Source organism: Bombus fervidus, chromosome 3 (genome assembly GCF_041682495.2).
Source record: "Bombus fervidus isolate BK054 chromosome 3, iyBomFerv1, whole genome shotgun sequence".
Lineage (NCBI taxonomy): Eukaryota > Metazoa > Arthropoda > Insecta > Hymenoptera > Apidae > Bombus > Bombus fervidus.
In genome coordinates, this window is record NC_091519.1 from 16,061,554 (window position 1) to 16,081,358 (window position 19,805).

General features: G+C 37.4%; 3 protein-coding genes across 7 annotated transcripts in view; 2 read left to right on the forward strand and 1 right to left on the reverse strand.

Annotated features, from left to right (window-relative positions):
• The first annotated feature begins 405 nt into the window (after nucleotides 1–405).
• LOC139985762 (dehydrogenase/reductase SDR family protein 7-like) lies at nucleotides 406–2,698 on the forward strand. The gene is made up of 6 exons (XM_072000485.1): nucleotides 406–1,056; nucleotides 1,135–1,278; nucleotides 1,342–1,561; nucleotides 1,630–1,714; nucleotides 1,786–1,946; nucleotides 2,016–2,698. The coding sequence occupies exons 1-6, from the start codon at nucleotides 913–915 to the stop codon at nucleotides 2,210–2,212; spliced, it is 951 nt and encodes a 316-aa protein (XP_071856586.1). The 5' UTR covers nucleotides 406–912; the 3' UTR covers nucleotides 2,213–2,698.
• Nucleotides 2,699–2,972: 274 nt separating this feature from the next.
• Pmi (Transmembrane protein Pmi) lies at nucleotides 2,973–5,758 on the reverse strand. Of its 2 annotated transcripts, XR_011799489.1 has the most exons (4): nucleotides 5,645–5,758; nucleotides 4,705–4,922; nucleotides 4,277–4,613; nucleotides 2,973–4,120 (listed from the first exon to the last, which is right to left on the reverse strand). XR_011799489.1 is itself a non-coding variant. In XM_072000493.1 (3 exons), exons 1-3 carry the CDS (start codon nucleotides 5,665–5,667, stop codon nucleotides 4,327–4,329), a joined length of 528 nt encoding a protein of 175 aa, XP_071856594.1. In that variant the 5' UTR covers nucleotides 5,668–5,758; the 3' UTR covers nucleotides 2,973–4,326. The 2 variants fall into 2 exon arrangements, 1 of the variants encoding a protein (XP_071856594.1); XM_072000493.1 differs by having other exon boundaries at nucleotides 2,973–4,613.
• Nucleotides 5,759–6,762: 1,004 nt separating this feature from the next.
• The window catches only part of Osp (myosin phosphatase Rho interacting protein outspread), a 214,955-nt gene continuing 201,912 nt past the window's right edge, over nucleotides 6,763–19,805 (forward strand). For 2 of the 4 annotated variants that reach the window (XM_072000853.1, XM_072000854.1), the window contains exon 1: nucleotides 6,763–8,500. In XM_072000853.1, coding sequence (XP_071856954.1) covers nucleotides 8,360–8,500 — 141 coding nt within the window. In that variant the 5' untranslated portion in view covers nucleotides 6,763–8,359. The remainder of the gene's footprint in view (nucleotides 8,501–19,805) is intronic. The other 2 variants (XM_072000855.1, XM_072000856.1) reach the window with 2 other exon arrangements.

A 19,805-nucleotide genomic window follows, 5' to 3' on the forward strand; every position in this document is an offset into this window, starting at 1 on the left:
TTCTCCATGGTTAGATCTGATAATTGATATCACTTTCCAAATCTATTATTTTTTGGAAATTGGTACAAGCTAACAACTATATTTAAGATACATATTTTTGTGTTAGCGTTAATATAGAAATTAAAAGACAAATTGAACCAGTGTATAAATGCTATATCTGCTTTTGTGTAATAGAACATAATCGTCAATGTACGTCAACTTTTTAAAACAGTCTTTAACAATTTTGTGAGTAGGTAATATATAGCCGAACATATCGTTAGTGCTAACATTATATGAATATATATATTACTGCATACTGTTACAATAAGTGAATAGATATTAAAGCCTAAATTTTAGTTATTAAAGTCTAAACTTATGTTTTCAGAATTCCTTAATTTTTGAAGCGATATAGGTATTTAATAATTGAAGGCAACAAAAGTTTCCTTAAAAAATAGATGTCTATTTTATTCATTAAGATTAATTGCAATCCTTATATAGACAAAATCATTTGGATTAAATCTTACAATTATTGTTATTTATCAAACTAATAAAAAATTACAGACATGCATAGGAATGCAACGTGTGTAACTGTCAATCGATAATATTGAATGCTACATTGAAATGATAAGAATCTTTGCGAATACATATTCAACTACGACTGTTACATCTATATTCCATGTTATTTATGGTATATTATGACCAAATACATATTATCAGATATTATTCTATATAATGTATGGTTTCCATGTGTTTGGTCAAAGTTTAGGAGCATAGAGGTTAAAGTTTCTTCGCTATATGACGCGTATCTCTATAGAATGTACGGTTTATAACGTAATACATAAGTTATCATTTTAATTCTGTATGTTTCAAATTCTAATACCCCTTATTGAAAGCTCCTGATTTTTTCATAGATATATACAAATATTTGAAATCATGAGAGAAGAAACATTAAAAGGTTGGCATCTTATATGGTGGTTATTTACTTTGCTTGGATTTCCAATTACTATCCCATGGTTGATATATCATTTCTTTGATATAATGCAACGAAAAAGAAGAAAAAGTATGTTAAGTGGGAAGGTAGATTATATTTCATATGAATTTGTATTTTGTAAATTTTAAAAATAATCACCTGCTATATTTCAACTGGTATTTTAGGTTGTGATAATAACTGGAGCCAGTTCTGGATTAGGAGAGGCATTAGCGCATGTTTTCTATGACTGTGGCTGTAAACTTATTTTAATTTCTAGAAGAAAGGAGGAATTGCAAAGAGTGAAAAATGACTTACTGAATATTCATGTTGTATGTATCCATTGACAACAATTTTTCTTAAAATTCATTGTAAACGATTTGACTTTATTTTAGACAATACCAACTCATCCTCCAGTAATTGTACCATTAGATCTAACTAATATCAATTCTCTACAAACTGAAGTTTCAAAAATGATAGATATCCATGGAAAGATTGATATTTTGATTAACAATGCTGGCATTTCTTACAGAGGTGAAGTTGTTAATACAAATATGGATGTAGATATAAAAGTAATGCTTACAAATTATTTTGCTCAAATTGCTTTGACAAAAGGTAATTATTTAATCCTAATTCAATGAAATTTGTTGATTCTTTATCAAAAAGTCTACTGTGTCCCACAGCTGTCCTCCCATATATGATTCAGCAAAAGTCAGGTCACATAATATGTGTTAGTAGCATACAGGGAAAAATTTCGATACCATACAGGTTAGGATATTTTATATTTAAATTTGAAAGCAATTCCTAGAAAATTTTAATTACTATTCTTAATATGACAGGTCTGCATATGCAGCTTCTAAATATGCATTACAAGCCTGGTGCGATTGTTGTAGAGCAGAAATGTATGACCAAAATATAAAAGTTACAACTGTTAGTCCTGGTTATGTAAAAACCTCTCTTTCACAGAATGCATTAACAGGAAATGGGCAAATTTATGGAGGTTTGTAAACTAGAAACTTAATTAATCTTAGTAAAATGTAATTGTGTATAAACATCAATGCAATTACAGTAATGGATAAAAACACACAAGAGGGATATTCTCCAGAATATGTAGCAGATTGTATTTTAAAAGCAGTATTGAAAGAAGAAAAAGATGTGTTTATTGCACCATTTATTCCAAAATGTGCAGTATATTTACGCACTTTATGTCCATCATTGTATTTCTGGATAATGCAAAAACGAGCTAAAAAGGCAAAAGAATCATAATACTTAATATATGATTATAATAAAGGGGCAATTATTTGTTTCTTATTATTTATAAAAATATTCTGTTTCTACCTTTATATTTATAATATCTTTTATTATTATGTTATAACTAAAATGAAATATATGTTATAATAAATTTAATTTTATGCCAAGTTGATGGCAGTCTTGAAAAGAGAATAATTTTATGAAATGCATTGGACAAAATTATATCCAAATTATATTTTATTATAATGCCAGTCATTGGTGGAATATGTTTACATTATATACATTTTAATACTATAAACGTGTTAATGGAATTTAGATTGAAGCACATTAAAATATATGTCATCTAAAACTTGAAAAGTCATGGAATATATAAAGATAAGTAATTACAGAAATTATGTTTTATAAATATAATAAAAGCTGTAAAATATAGACATATACAGAAAGTAAAGATACTTGCATAAATTTCACGTAGAAAAATAAATGCTTGAAAATGCAGAGAAATAGAGACTTTAAGCTATAAATTACAGAACAATAAATTTACCTAACATACCATTCATCAAATGTATCTTTATCCATAATAGATATTTTATTGCATATTCTTTTGTATGTTGCAACTATAAAATATTATAAGTTGTATCATAACAAATATTTGGCTAATAACTGAGACATTTAAAGTATGACATATAATGTACACTAATTGGTACAAACTTTGTTGTCATGGCAGGACACTTATTTAAGTTTTTGTTATGTATCAGTGATTTTTTTGTAAATTTTAATTTAATTTAATTTAAAAAGATTATAATTGACGTTAACTTAATTGTAAAAAAAATACGAACACATAATTTTTCACATTAACATAATGAAGCATTATATGTTTGTATTGTGCATAAAATGCACACCATATGTAATAACTATATTTTATTTTGGATTTTATTTTGGTAAAAGATATTATGCAAAGATAGTTAAACTCTTAAATTCTACATAAAATGTATTGGCCTACTGATTTTATTTTCTTTTTTTTTTAATTTTTACCTCATATAGATTTTTTTAAATATTAAAATAATGTAGATGAATATTAGAAAGCATACACTGATTGAAATAAACTTTACATTTTGTTTATGTTAAGGGAAAGTAGGTATACGGTACTCAAGATTTTTCTAAAGCAATTAGGTTTCCTTACCTATCATGTAAATAACAATTTTGTATTATATCTGCTATATAGTCATAAAATCATAGATGTTGGTATATTTTGTTTATATTTACAAGTAATTTGCAAGAATTATTTGACACATTACTCAACTTAAAATGTATCTAAAAATTTCTTATATTACGTGATGTAATATTTATTATCATCATTCACTTACAGAAATGTTTGTGACGTTTAATTTGATATCCCATGTGTTTGTATATAGCATGATAAGAGTCTTATGTAATTAACAAAAGTTTTGTGTATTATGCTGATTAAGATGTTTGCCAAATAATACTAGGACAAATTTTTTTTAGATATTTTCAAGAATGGCTTTTCCGAATATTAATATCTTTTGCATAGTGGACTATATCATTGGGTGAGAAAATCTAGGCAACATTCTCTTTAATATATCACATGCAGTGTATTCTATCTACTTTATTTACACACTAAAAATATATAGTTCAAGTCCAACCTTTCAGATGTACGTTTGCAATTTAGCATAAATCTAAGAACACTTATATTAGTAGTTATATCACATAAGTGATTGCATGAATATGATTGTGTCTTTTTTGTGTTAATATTAACTGTGATATAATCAACAAGATGGAGATCATAGAGTAACAATGTGGAGCCTTAAGAAATATCATGTTTTAGATTCAAAGTGGTTTTAGAACAGGCTTCTTTTAGTCTGCTTTATTAGATATTTTCCCTTCTATTGTAAAATCAGCATCCACCTGTGAGGTAGTGTCAAAACTTAAAAGAAATATAAACATCAAACAAAAATAGATTTGAGTGATTCAACAATCCCCACTAATTTACATGAAATTGTAATTCACAGATTTCTATGCTAGGCCTTATTACGATCTTTTATGATATATCGTATGGCCTACCTTACTGTTTTTTAAAACTCAGATTTTCTCTTTCTTGGTAAAAGAACATTTCATTTAAATGCCTGATAAACTCTCCAAGCACTGATGCTGAGAGCTACCAGTGTAATAGTCGTATGAAGAATTCTTCTTCTGGTATCATCTTTTCTTACGAGAAATGTTGGAGACGATGGTCCTAGAACTGCCAACAATTCTACATGTGGTAGTTTGCTTGTGTCAGTCTCTACTTGATATTGGCAGCAGGGATCAAACTGCCAAGAAACAGTATAAAGTCCACAGGATATTACAGATATAAAACCTAATGGGCCACAAATATAGGGCTGGTCACCCCAAATCAAACCTGTGAAATATATAGTAACATACTTTGTATAAAGAATAATATTTCAATATAAATATATACATATATAATATGAAACATAAGTTTTAAAAACCTGTAGTTATGGCAGCAAGACCAGACAATGCTGCAGTCTTATGAAGACAATTTCCTACTGCTATCCATCTGGAGGTTTCATCACCTAATTTAGATGGCTCAATAACGATTAAACTGCATTCAGATTCTAATGCTCTTTCTAGTTCATATTCAAATGTCTCATGTGCATTTTCGTTATCGTATACCTCTTTGATGATGGCAACATTTGAGGAATCATCCCTGTAAGAAATCCCTACCTAATTGTCAAATAAATACTTTACATAAATTATATAAATTGCAATTACATTTAGATATAAATATAATTCCATTATTTCAAAATAATATTATAATTTATACATACATAATAAAACATATAAATTGTACTCATTCTTATAAAGTCAAAAATATATTTTTATATATCAATTGTGTAATTTAAATCAAATAGTATGATCCTTCTTATAAATTAATTCTTTTGTGTGTTATGTAAGATGTTGTTTGGAGATGATCAACGCTATATTTGTTTGAATACAAACACGTTTATAACAGAAACAATAACATTATCCTTAATGTTATATGTCTAAATAACATTTTATCGGATTCTAACAATATTTGTCAAATTAATATACATTTTAATGATTCAAAAATGTTACTGAGATTGACAGGAGACAAAAAAAAAATGTAGGGAAAAAAATGAACATAGTACATAAAAATAATAAATCTTTATAATGAAATGATTTTTAATTTTGTCTTGAAATGGAAATTTACGGGTTAGTAAAACATTCACGGACATACAGCAGAGATTATGAAAGATTAAACTCCTGAATTCCAGGGAGTAGATTCGAGGTTAATTTCATTTCAAAATTAATTATTATGTTATTATATTATATTACGGTATGTATATTAGTGTTAGTTAGAAGTATCAAGTTTTGTATAAAAAGCCGAAAATAATTTAGCCTACGAACCTGTCACCAGCTTCATCTACCATCTTTACAATCAGACTTCCAAACACTGGAACGTTGGTCTGGATGAACCGGAAAAGAAATCTCGAACATTGAACCGGATGTAAAAATCAGCTGATTCAATTTAAGCATTCGCATGAGTCAAGTCGTAGTTTGCAACTTAAGTTTGTTCAAACGTGCTTCTTTGTGAAGTCATATTTCTTCATTTATTTCAACATTTGATTACGTTTGGAAAGCAAGGAAGATATCATCCGCTAGGAAGGTACTTATGATTATTACATCATTCCTAGCAAAACCACATTTCACGAAATATATATCATTCGGATAGTATGTAGTATTTTGTGAAATGTGACTTTGTTAGGAGTATATCTAATTATAAAATAAAATTGCAAATATATCTTTTACCTTGTCATTCTATATTTATATGTGTACATTATATTTTATACAAATAATATATTTAAATACAAATTGTGATAGATCATATCAGGCATACATACGTATCTTTTTTAAAACCAAGTCTTATGAAATTCTTTATAGCTAAGATGTATAAATCTTAGCCTTAAATTTAGATTTCAATTGTTACATTAATTCAATTGTTGAATCTATTATTCATACCTTAATGTGTTTGATAATATATATTGTTTAATTTCTTGCAAGCGATATCAATTGTCAATGAATTATATTTAATTCTAATGTTTTTATAATATTTATCGTTTATTTTAAATCTTACAATTCACAAGTTGCAAATTATAAGTATTAGTAAATTCTCTTGCATAACAATAACAAGTTTAATAAATGACGCAAATGAAATTTTGTAATCAAATTTTACAAGTTACAAATTATTTGAGTATCCTATTCGATGCCAAAAAAAAAAGAAGTATATAATTTACAACCTGTAACTTGACAATTTACTAATATTATTAGTTGGTGAATTATTAAGTAAGAGGGTCGCAATCAAGAAAATTCGAAGAAAATAGAATAAAAGAATAACGGCGAGATGATTAGTTGAAATTCTTACGCCGTGGCGCTATGTTCCAGAGGACGAATGGGGGACTAGTTTGGCGCTGGCGTAGCCTCGTACCCAAGAGGGCGTGCTACGGTCGATCGAGCGAGAGTGAGCGCTACGGACGGCATAGAGGCCGAGTTAAACGAGCCAGATCGCAGATGGACGTCCGCGGGAGCGTTCTGTCATGGAGAGCACAACGCGACGTGTCATAAGTGTGCTCGAGTGTCGTCGTCGTCGTGGTCGTTGCCGTAGTGGTCGGGTGTGTAGTATTTTGGGTCATATCACGGGATTATCACTGTGACAGTCGATATAGTATAAGCGTACATAAGGATCGTGGTGCTCGTGGTGCTACTATTGGTATATCCTGAACTGTGGCAAACGAATAATCACATCTTAGCCACGTCTCTACACAATCCAAGGCGAGTTTCGAGCAGCCAAAAAAACAAGTGACCTTTCGTTCGATCGAATAATCGCGCTCCATCATGTGCGATTAACAGTTCGATTAGTCGAACGATCGATAGATCGGTGCTGTGACATGTTAACAGCGGTGCATGCTATTGTGTCTAATAATAGATTCGTGTGATTCGGAGTGCCGCGTATAATCCACGTGCTCGCATCGAACAGCGTACAGTATTCGAGGGGAACATTATCAACAAGTCGATTGGGACGCGAGGGTAAATCGGATCGATCGAGTCATCTCGCTGTATATTGTATCTTTTCGACCAGATTCGTTTATCCGAATCATGTAAATATCGCAATATCGACGGTAACCGGTGCGTGCCACCTAAACGCGTGTGACATATAAACACACTGTAAACACACAAGCACGAGACAAGCGCGCTCGTTTGTATATGTTACGAAATTCGAACGGAGCCGAGCACGTATATCATTGGCCGAAGCGTATGTAAACATCGGGCAAAGAAGCGTATCGGAGTTTCTTCCGGTTACGGAGTCAACCATCACGAGAGAACGTAATACGTTACTATTCATACATTGGCGCCGATTTCAGCACATTTCGCTCTTCTCGACTAAGCGAGCGTCGCTTCGATGTACGGTCGATCCTCGATCGTGTCACGAATCTGACTGTACGCGAGATACAAACGAAATCGACGAAACATATCGAGAACATATTGTTGCCGGTCGATAGCTCGATAAATGACGATCCTCGCGCGAAACGAGAATACGAAATCCTGTTAACTCGATCCGTTAACGTAACGGACACGCGGAGAGTGGCCGCTGGGGACTGACTCGTTGCCGGTGGTGGCGCGCGTCTGTGTAAAAGCCAAAATTATACAGAATTCGTACAAATTTAAATAAATGAAATTAATATTCTAAAAGAATAAAATCGCTATTCGATAAAACTGTCTCATCGTGTGCAGAAAGAACAACTTTGAGAAATTGTGTTTTGGAGTTTTACGTTAGAGTAATCGATATCAGTCGATTTTTGTCGTGCGAAATCGATACGCATTTGGTTTATACGCGTTTGGTTTGTGCGCACTTAGTCGACGCGCATTTAGTCGGTGCGTATTTCGTCGGTACGTATTTAGCCAGCGCGTTTTTAGCCGGCGTGAATTTAGTCGGTGCGTATTTGCTCGGTGCGTTTTCGGTGCTTGTGAACGGAGGTGAACCGGAGGGTGAGGAATAAAGAAAAAGGGGGCGAGAGACGAACGATGGTGCTGTCCGGTCGTCGCGGTTAATTCGCACGTGTCGCGATGTCGGGCGGCACGGCGGGCGTCCGTGGCACCGGCGCCGAGTGCAGGAAGTTCGCGCCGAACATATTCAACAAGAGCAAGTGCAGCAGCTGCTTCAAGCAGAAGGAGGAGCACAGCGCGGAGGCTCTGGAATGCAACAGGGTGAGTTTTGCTTGATGGACTCTCTGTCTCCCTTCCTTTCTCTCTCTTTCTTCTTCCCTGCGTGCGCCTTTTCTTCTCTCTTGCTCGTTATCTATCCTTCTCTGTCTGTATTCTTTGTCTCGCTCTAACGTATACTTGCGTATGTATCTCTGTCTCGTTTTTATTCACGCGTGCGTACTCGGTCCATTGCGAGCCGGCATTTTCTCTTTCTTGCTCGCCCTCGAATTCCTTGCCGTGATCGGGACCAACCAGAAGGACGAAGGTCCTGACGTTCGAGATGTCGATGTTATGTAAGATGAGCGTGCACGGTGAACACGATTAGTCCGCGGAACGAACCAACGGTTTTCAACTCAGACACCCGTGTAGCTTCTCTTTTCAGGCTTTCGTCGCGCCGATGTAGCGGTTCGTTCGTCATGATTAGACCGTCGATGTTTTTGCGTTTCGGAGATATTTCAAGATGCAAAAATGTACAGAAGATATATAATATGATATATTGATGTGCAAATTAAAGTACAATGAGTAAAGTATAATATGCAGGGGTGTGTTGCGTTTTGTAAGAAACCGCGCGTTATATGAATCGTATAGGTTATACCAGTTCCGGTATACAGAATCTGTAGATATTCTATAATTATCTGTGTGTACTTATTTACGGAGATTACCTAGATTTTTAAAAGATTTAGAATAGTACGAAGGATCGGTAGATATTCTATAATTATTATGACGTTTATGTATACAAAAATGTAGATTTTTAGATGATTCACAATTATTTATCTATTCATATTTTATTTATATTTCTCAAGTATCATATCGCGTACGTGTAACTGTATATTTTCCATTATCGTTATACCACTGTTTTATCAGCAAGCAGTCCATTTATATCACGTGTATTCATTAATTCCTGTACGGTTTATCCACTGAAGTGATAAATCGCAGGAACAATGAAAAATAGGGTTATAGAGGGTTATAGAGATTATAACGCTTTATAGAGAGTCCATTTTACTCGTTATAATATTAAATGATTGAAATAAATGTCTTTTCTTATATTCATAAAAATATTGATTTGCACAAACATCCAGCCATGAAACTATATAATATATATATATATATACACACATACGATTCGTTTATTGCAATTCCATACGCGTCGTCCCGCAATTATAATCTGTATTTGGTATTAGAATATAGCCAGAGTGCGAGAATACTGGAGTTCCACTTATCGTTATAATCGAAATCCATTTCTGGTAAATGGAAAAACGCACAGTACGTTTGATTCGCCGTAGAGTTAAAAAGAAAGAAAAAAGAAGAAAAAAAAAGAGTGAAATATAAGTGGAATTCAAGGTTGACGCAGATAGATGGAAGAAATTGCTATTGGCGGAGGCGTTGAGGGTTTTTCAAGGTTAATCTCGATCAATCCGATCAAGTCGTTCAAAATGTATCTCTTAAATAGACCGAAGGTCTCAAGAATATATCAACGTTCTTGTATCTTCCTCCAAAAAATGAAGTTTTTCGGATTCTCGAAATTATCCCTCCCCCCCAACCTCTTTTCTATCCGTTTTTCTAATAAAATTTTTCGAATCCTCCAGATTATATCCCTCCTCGTTCTTTTTCTCTTTATTTTCCGAAGTCGTGGCTGTTTCGATTGAATCGTAATAGTAATTTACAAACGAATGCGCGAAAAAGTAGCATCGCCACGGGCTCCGGGACATAAATACGTGGCACGCGGTACAAGTTAGGAGACGTTAAAAGAAGAAGAACAGGAATCTTTATAGTACGGTTTTCTTCCTTCTGCCTGTGGTTTTTATTTACAACGGGGCCCGGTACGGTCGTCGATGAGCAAAATTGCCTCGTAAAAGCGGGGTCTCGAGGGGGGGGGGTGGGGGTGAGCCGCAGAATAAAAGCGTTAAAAATCAATTCACGCTGCGGATCGTACGGTACCGTACTGGAAACGCCAGCACAGGAACATCGTTCAAGTTTTAGGACACTTGCAGGTTTCGCGCGAAACGCGTTAATTAACCTAAAGCATAACGAAACGATTAATCGATCAGAATTTTGTATTACGTATGCAGGCAAGTGTGAAAGTACAATATTTGAACACTTGTAGAGTTTTAAGAAACACGGAGAAGTTTATACAAAGTCTGAATCTGTATCGTAAAATCGTTCATCATATGCGTGAAATTAATTAAGCGTAAATACTTACGATAGAAATAATACGAGCGTCAAAGTTGACGAACACAGCGATGAAAAGATGCGATGGATACGAGCAAGAACGTTACATCGAATTAAAGAGACGGTTGTTACAAGAGTGTTACAAGTTATGTTCCATGTTTCAAACGAGATGACAATTCCTAGAGGATTTGATCATTTTCTAATCATTTTTCGGATATTTATTTAAGATTTCGTAAAAGTCGAAATACGTACGAACGTGTAATATGTTAAGAACAGTCGTCTGTTTAAAATCTGTTCGATAAGACGACGTTTATGGTCTTTTTTTTTCTTGTTTCGTTTCTGGTTCTCTCGATTCTCCAGAGTTTCTTCCATTCTCCACGATTATCCGTTTTTCTGTTGCTCTCGAGTATCTTTCTGGTTGGTTTTTACGCAGCAATCGATTCCAGAAGAGAAAAGGGGACTTTGAATAGGTATAAACGCTTTTTGCGGTATACAGTATAGAGAAACGTATCCATAGCCGATACGATGAATGACGAGCGGCGTTTCTGGTTTCCGCTAATGACGCCAGGAAAATTGCACGCCGCATGAAACGCGCTGGATAATATATTGATTTTAGCTACGGATGTTTCCATTGGGAAATGTTTGCGAAACTTTGTATCGATGTCAGAGCCGTGTAATTTATTTCGTTTATGTCGCGTGACGCGCGTGCATATTAATTTTCAATATGCATACGAACATTGAAATATAGGAAATTGAAAATATAGGAAATTTAGCTTTGAAATTTAACTGCTTGCTTCTATATTGTAGCTCGAGATCATTTGCATATTTTGTGTTTACGAAAGAGACTTCTCAATATTCGTGCAATATCATTTTCTCGCTATTTCTTTCACATAGATTCTACGATTACACGAAACGTAGAGGTATTTGCAAGGTATTTACACCGATAAACTTTGGTCGTTAACGCTTTAATTAACGGATTATCGTACAAAGAGACGACCCGAGTCTCGCTATATCGCACGGCCAAAAATCCGAACGAGTAGAATAAAATGTAAAGAAGAGGTGGGTGGTCGTAAAATTCGTACGGAATCTTGCGACGAGATTCTTGAAAAGCTGTTCTTCTTTTTCCAAGAAAGAAAATAGAATTGGAAGAAGAGCGAGGGTGGTCGTGAAATTCTCGCGAATCTATGAGCTTCTTGAAGAGAAAGGGGAAGGTCACGAATCTATTCCCTTTTTATGCTTTTTTCGGCCAGACGCCAGGATAATTTCGTACACGTACAATGGGACACGTTCCCCGTGCCGAGGCCGTTGCAAATTTCGGAATGTCGGCAGCCTTGCGACCTGTTCTCGGTGCATTCCAGCCGTCTTCTCGCGGCACCCCAACAGCACAGGCCCTTTCGAGAGTTGTTGGCTTGTCGGCTTTCGCCTGGATGCGGTATCTCTGTATCGGTTTATTCTCCACCTCTTCGCCTCTCTGTCTCGCCAATCTGCACAGGTTTCATGGCTTCTTTCTTTCTTCCTCTGTCTCTCTACTTCTCGCTGTTGTCCCCCATATAAACCGCAAATAACGAATGCATACGCAATCCAACCTTTCTTTGCCCCTCGGTCGCACGGTTCTTCGTCTCGCGGCTCGTAATTTGACGAGGAGAGTCTCGAATCGAAGGAATTTGACCTTTTACAACGTTTCTCGCGGCGGCCCTCTCCCGGATCGTTTCTACGAGTTACGACTATCGCGGAAGTGCAAGCTGATTGCGTGAATACCTGTAAAACGCGTGTTCCACACCGATTCCACGTAGGTCTTAAAGGTTAGAGGATCGGGCAGTTCGAATATCGGCCGATCGTTGGCGAATGAATTTTTATCGATCACGATCGATATATCTTCTAGTTAAATTATGGCAGTTTCTATGTCTTTTTTGCATGGTGTACAAGACATCGATAGAAGGTTGCTGTTTTTGCGAATTTAGATTTTTACGAATGCAGCTAACGAGCATTTGTTTCGTCCATTAGATACTGCAAGAAGTACTTTGCGTTAGATACGTTGTATTAGGTTGTCCGAAAAGTGTCTTTCTTTCGCAAACGTGTTCTTTTTACAACGGTGCATCTTCGTACAAACGTAAAAGCAAGTCTGTGAAATGTCGCGATGTTTGTCTCAACAGAACAAAATGGATCGTACGTAATTGAACAAAATAATATAAAACAAAAAACGTGCGTCTATTATTTCCTCATAAAACGAAAGAAACTTTTCGGACAATCTAATATGTTCGTGTACGCCTTTAATCTCTTAAGTTTTCTATAAATGTATAATATTCGCGATCGGATCGTCGTTGTTTCCTCCACAGCGTGGATCAGACGTTCAACGACTGGAAATAGAAAAATGTGACTCTTCGTTAACTACTTTGAACTATGCGATCCGTTCTGTTTAATTGGATCCTTGATGTTGTGTTCTCATTGTCAATTTCAATTCATTAAGTTCGATCGTGTTGTCCTTACGGTGACGTTGTAACTTTGACGATGCTCGAAGTCATCCTGTCGACAAGGAAATGTTCCGATGCTCGTCATCGATTCCCTTTCACGTTTAATTATATCATAACGATGAACACGCAACAAAAGATCCTCTCGATAATCAATCCCATAGACCTAAATAATTTCCACTGCCAATCTCGTCGGCTCTTCAAAAGTAAAGCAAGAATATCTCATTGAATTTCCACGAATTTCCCTAAATGCTGCACCGCGCTGTTGCATCACTTGGAACGTTCAGTTACGAAGGAAACGCAAAGGAATCTCTTACGATTTCTCCAAATATTCGTTCGATAGATAACAACGTTATACTCAAATATTGACTTTAAAACGTGCAAATATCTCTGGAAAGCTGGTCTCGCGATCGTACGATCCCGAAAAGTCAAAAGAACTGGAATTCGACTGGAAACCATCGAATCGCCTAACGGAGATCGCGGTTTAACCGCGTTTAATTATGATTTCTCGCGCGGTTCGTGGCTCGATACGCGGTTTAATTCCTGTAATCAGCGGCTTCCCGTTCGACCGAGGATTCTGGGTTCGCGAACGTGAGAAAGTGATGAAAAGTAGCCGGGTGCTCGGTATCGAACGAGAAGAGAGCCAGGCTACGAGATCGACGAAGGATTCTTCGAGTTGCGTACGAAGTCCGTTGTTGTTTCTGGACAAGAAAAAGACAGAAAGAGAGAAAGGCTGAGAGATGGATAAGGAGCCCGGGGGCCGCGTTGTTCACGACCAACCATTATCGGTCCGTGGCTCCGTATTTTCTGTCCGATTACTTCTTCGTGAGCGCCTCGGTAAGTGGCCTTCGAGAAATAATTTCCTCTGGGGTTTCGTGGCCATTCTTGAGTCCCTGAAATTTTGATCCGGTGAAACGATTTCGAGATGCCTTACGGTACCATTCCCTCGTCTCTTTCTCTCTTTCGTTCTCCGTTGTTGTTGCTGGTGCACGCGTTATCCGCACGAGCCTGCAGATGCGTGCATATATTCCTGTTTTCGCTATCGATTATGTTAAGCTCACGCGAACACGCGTCCACGATTCACCGTCAAACCTTTCTTTTCCTACGTCTTAATTTCGAAATATTTTTATGCCTTAGGCAACGGATAATCGTGCATTTCGCTTTTAAATTCTTCCGTCGAAAGAGAAAACACTCTACAGCGATATAATTTGGGATTTTATCGCCGGTAGTTTGAATTTTCTAGCGTTCAGTCTGCGTAAGACGATCTTTCGCCAATGTCGTCTTCCTTCTCGAGAATTTTTATCCTAAGAGAAGCAAGGATCAGCGAATTTCTCCTTTAAATTCTTCTATAGAAAAAGATATTTCGGGGGAAGTTTTGCACTTGGTATAAACCCGGTTTTCTTTCTTAGCAGAGAAAGTTGCTTGGTGCAAGTTTAATCTGAAATGTACTTGGCAAACCATGTACTTGTTATTGTATGTATACTTGAGGAAGCGCAAGCGCGAGGTAGTTGAAGCAACGAAAGCACCTCGTTATCGGAAGTTTATCCGCGTATCGATACATCGTATTCTTATCGATTCGAAACGAAGCCAAGCAAGCTTGGCATCAGAAAGATATACCGTTCTGCCGTTGGCTACTTTGATACGTACGTTGTTTCATTTGTTTCCAATGCGCATCACTGTGCCGTGGTATTCACTTAATTAACGGTGTTCGTGATTACCGAGTAATTTCTGATTCTTCGATTCGCTGGCAATTAAGGTGCGTTATTGCGCAACTATCTGTAACAATTTTCTTCCCGATGAAATCAGCCCGATTTTGATAACGGGACACGAGTGTATGTAGCGATACGAATTCGCTAACATTACGAAAATGCGACTTTTTCCTACAATTCGTTTCTTTTCGCATCTTTATCGAACAACGAGTAAACTTTCATACAACGATTCTACCAACGATTTATGGAAAAATGCTTCTCGGTTTCTTTTCCGATATAAATGTTCGCGTGCCAGCAGCTTTTAAAAAAAGGTAAAACATTTTAAAGGTTAAATACATTTTTCTATATTTCAGCAAATTAACGTTTACCTTTATAATAGAGATTTTTGAGTCACGAAGAACTTTAGTATAGTCTCTCAGACTATACTAAAAGTAAATTACGATAATATCGATGAATAATTCATGTGGTAGACTCTAGCGAACTCTTTAATTAAGGTGAAGTTTTATCGATAAAAATTAACAGATTTGCAGGGGAAATTGCAGAATTCCACAAGCATTTTCTCAAACGTCCCTTCGCTCACGATCTCCAATTTAAAGCCAAACGAAAGAAGATCTAATCTGCTCATTAGCAAAAGTTCAGCTTCACTTCCACTGTGCTGTATCTTCCCTCGATACAATTTATAATTCGATGATTATCTGTAGGTACTAGCGCGTATACAGCGGTTCGCGATCTCTGCGTGCCAACCTGGCATAAATTTCATTGGTTTAAAAAGGGCTGTCGTTTTCGCCCAAGTCACGACAAATTATTGATGATCTTATGGACAGGCAATAGAGATCGTTATCGAGAGCTCGCTTCACAGAAAGGTCGTGTCGTGCAACACGACATCGCAAAAACCTTCAAATACCTGTTCGCGTTGTGTTCACCGGGAAGAAATGGCCACGGTTTTCAAGCGGACACGGCCCTCGCGGGGAACATAGAACGGTCCTGGTCTCTTCTTGCGTTCGCCGCTCTTCGACACACGTTCGATTCTCCATCGTTGTATATCAAAACATAAATCCTTTCTTTGGATGCCATGCGCCGTGGATAAAAAACTACACAGGCTCACGAAATTACTCGAATATTCGTAGACATGTTTTTACGGATTACGCTATGAATTATTTTACGAATCGTTTCGAAATCTCATTGGTATCGTTATGATGGACTCGATTATCACGATTACATTGGCCAATCTTGAAGTCAAACTGAAAATACATATAGAAATTACAAGATAGTTACACGTGCACCTTGTTGAAGGTACGAAATTTGTTCAAGAACCTTGCACCTACAATGTTGCGCGTATAATTGAAAATTAAGCGAAGATACAAAGTACGTAGAGCTGTAAGTTAATAACGAGAAACATAGGTAAACCGATACTGTACGAACCTTATTTTTGTAAAGTATGCTAACTTTGGATTCTCGCTGTATCATCTAGCGATAGACTGAAATATCGAAGACACCAGCCGAAGAACTCGCAAAACCTTCGTAATCGAACGTTCCCAATAATCCATTTAAGCTCTAAAATAGCGATAGAAAAGCTTGAAACACGCAAGGATCGACAGCATCACGCAAGGATCGTGTTAAGAGAAAAGTTGGCGCGAGGATGCGAAACTCGTACGATGCTTGTAACGATATGGCGCTGCTTTAAAGGGCATCAGTATGCAGAAGGTCGTCGTGGCAAGAATTTTGGGCTCGCCGTCGCGTCGACGTACAAGTTTTGTCTCACCCTCGTTATTTTTGTGTCGCACGGTTGTGGGACAAAATTTCTACGGACTGGTCGAGCGTAACCTGTCCATTGTTAGCCGCATATATTTACTTTGCTTACGACGCCGGCCATAAGCGAAGTACTGTTATGTCCGGTGGTGCTCGTATGACGTATCGCCCAACCGATCTTGATATTTCTTTCTCGCCTTACGAAACGACGATCTCGCCGCACTTTCGGCGATGTTGTTCATCCCCGTTAAATTGCCACTTAACCAACACCATGGTTTTCGTCCACGATCGTTTCCCCATTAAACGAAATACAACGTGACGCGCGAAATACCGTTGCTACCGTCTCGCAAGTTTCAAGTAGCTGAACTTCAGGGGTCAAGGGACGTTCCTGGATACGCTTGATTATGGATATTTCGCGGATGTTCGCGTAGTTTCATATTTTTTCAAAAATAAGCAACGCGTCGGGCGGTTCGCCACGAGCATGTTGTATATTTTTCTTCCTGAGAGTCGCGATAAATTAGAATATTAACTGCTCCGTAAGATCTAATTTTTGCAAAATATTAGATTCTTCTGTCAGCGTTATCTAATTCGTTCGCATCGTTGAAAACTTTTCAGTCGGTGAAATTAGTCGATAAACGCGCACGGCGGATTTCTAGATTAGGTTTAGGCAAGTTTAGTTATTGTTATAAACTATTGAATCGTGTGAAAAAATGATAAAATAGAGCGATTAAGAACGACAGCTTTGTGAACGATTAGTCGAGGTTTATTCGTACTACGATGTAAAGACTGTAAATGTAAGTTAGCCTTTCCATTTTATATTTTCTGGCGAGTAAACGGTGCTGGATTCTTCGGTCTCTTTAGATTTCACGCTTAGTTTATAAGTTATCATTTTTGTGATCTTTCCTAATGAACACGCTAAATGACTCACTTGTCAATTTACAAAAAGTACTTAATGTGCTGCCTATAGCAGCATCAGGCGTAAGAAGTCTTCGTTCGCTGTATCATAGTATATCGTTTAGTATCATTTTCTTTCCTGAATCTCGGTATCATCTTCCTATCATCTTCTTCACGTAACTCCGTCACAAAGTAGATCTCTACTACTTCTTTCTGCTCCATGCACATCAATGTTTCTTGCGTCGTCGAAACGCTTCTTCCTTCATCTTCATTACGATCGCCATCTTCGCAAAACATATGTAAACATTAAGCTTTGTAGCTCGATCTTAAGGATAGCATTTTTACCATTCGAACGCCACCAAGCTCAACCTATAACTATAACTATAGCTATAAGGAACAACTTATCGATTTGAACGCGTGGAAAGCCGAATAAGTTAACGCGTGTTCGTGCAGTTTTTCCGGGACCACGAGTGGAAGAGAGACGGAGCAGTGGATCGTTATGAATCGAGCGTGTCGCGATCGTTGATCTCGATCCGCGGCCGGTGGCTGGCGACAAAAAGATCGCCGCAGAAAATCGTAAAGACACGGGGGCATCCAGTTGTAACGGTATACCGTACGCAACAGCCAGGTCTCGGAGAAAGAGAAAGAGGAAAAGAGGAGATCGCTGGGGCAGACGTGGCGACGACGCTCAAACGAAAGCTCTCCTCTTCTCGTGGCTACCGTCGTTCCTAGTGAATGGAGAGGCACCGTCGGTGGCCTCCCTTGCGGCGCATTCATCCTGGATCGATAGCCCCGCGGCGATTAATCGAATCTGGGAAGCCGGAGAGGCCACTCTCCTCCTTTCCTTCGAATCAAACGCGGTTTTTCCTCGCGCAACCTCCGCTCGTTCTACCTCGCCATAGAAGCCGTCGCACGCACGCTCCTTGCCTTTATAAGGACTTCATTGAAAACGCGCCTGTCGCTCGCCTCCAGTCCGGCCAACCTTCGACTGCCGGGTTGTTGTCGTACCCTTCTTGGTTTGTATCGTTAGTCAATTGGAGTAGCTGAGTGGAAACGAGGATTCGCTGGACAACGATGTTTGGGACGTCGGGTGTTTTAATTGGCAGATCTGCACGGATCTTTGGTAGATCGAAGTTTGCTTATGGATTTAGATTGACGTAATCTTAAGTATTTCTTAATGGTAGAGTCGCGTCTCGAATATTTCGTTCGGAAAAAGAAATTTATCCACGCGAATTATATAATTTCTCGGTGAATTTTACTTAACGTTGTTTAATTAGCTTGCGTGGGAGATTTTGTACAATTTATTAGTTGTCCTTCCTTGTCGTATAATTTATATACGGTTTAGCATGCATCGAAGAGTCGAAGAACGCATTAACGTTTAACACCATAGGCACCGATCTCGTTTGCTTCCGCGAAATCCTGCGGTATCGCTCGAAGGATCGAGGAAAACATATCGTTGAGCGATAATTTCTTGTAATTCCATTCTTCTTCCGCGAGATGCGCGTATTTCTTGTTCCTCTGGCGGAAAATAGGGTTCGATAATTAACTTCATCTATTCCCTGGCGCGCACTTTTGCCTGTCGGTTGACGGACTAACGAGGATAATTATCCTGTCAATGGGAATTTTTGCATACGTCTAAACGGTCGATTCTTAATGGAAAAATAAAACGTTTCAATGAACGAGCCGTTCGAAACGACTGGCGTTGTTCCTAGGAAAACCCAGATAGATCCACGTCAATGAACGATCTGTACCGGTCGGCTTTACATTTACGGAGTTCCTTCTTAACGAGAACTCCTCGTTCCTGGTAACGCGATTTCCGCGTAGTTACGAAGCGGAGCAACTTACCTGCCCGTCCCTGCGACTCGTCTTTTTTCTTTCTCCGCCCGATAAACCTCCCGTTTATAATTTCTCTTCCAATTCCTCTCGACTACTTGGCCGTGATTTCGGATTTTTATCCATTCGATCCTGCCGTTAATAATCGGTCGCGTGACTTGTAGTATTCTCGGATTACGTTTCATCGTCGGTAAAGAAAATCCTCCGTTCAAGAATCTGTCAATGGTATTCTCGTCTTTTTATCTCTTCATATCTTGAAAAGTTATATTATGTTTAAAGAAACGAAACATCGAACACGAGGACTCGAGAAAACGATAAGAACTCGAACGATCATTTAAATTCGAGATTGAGAAAGATTTGAGAGCAAGCGTTTCGCGACAATTTCGAGCGCACGAATTTTAGTGAATTTACGAACAGTGGAATATCTCCTGCCATAATAACTCCTCTATAATAATGTAGGTAATTGTTTCGAAGGTTTAATTAAAT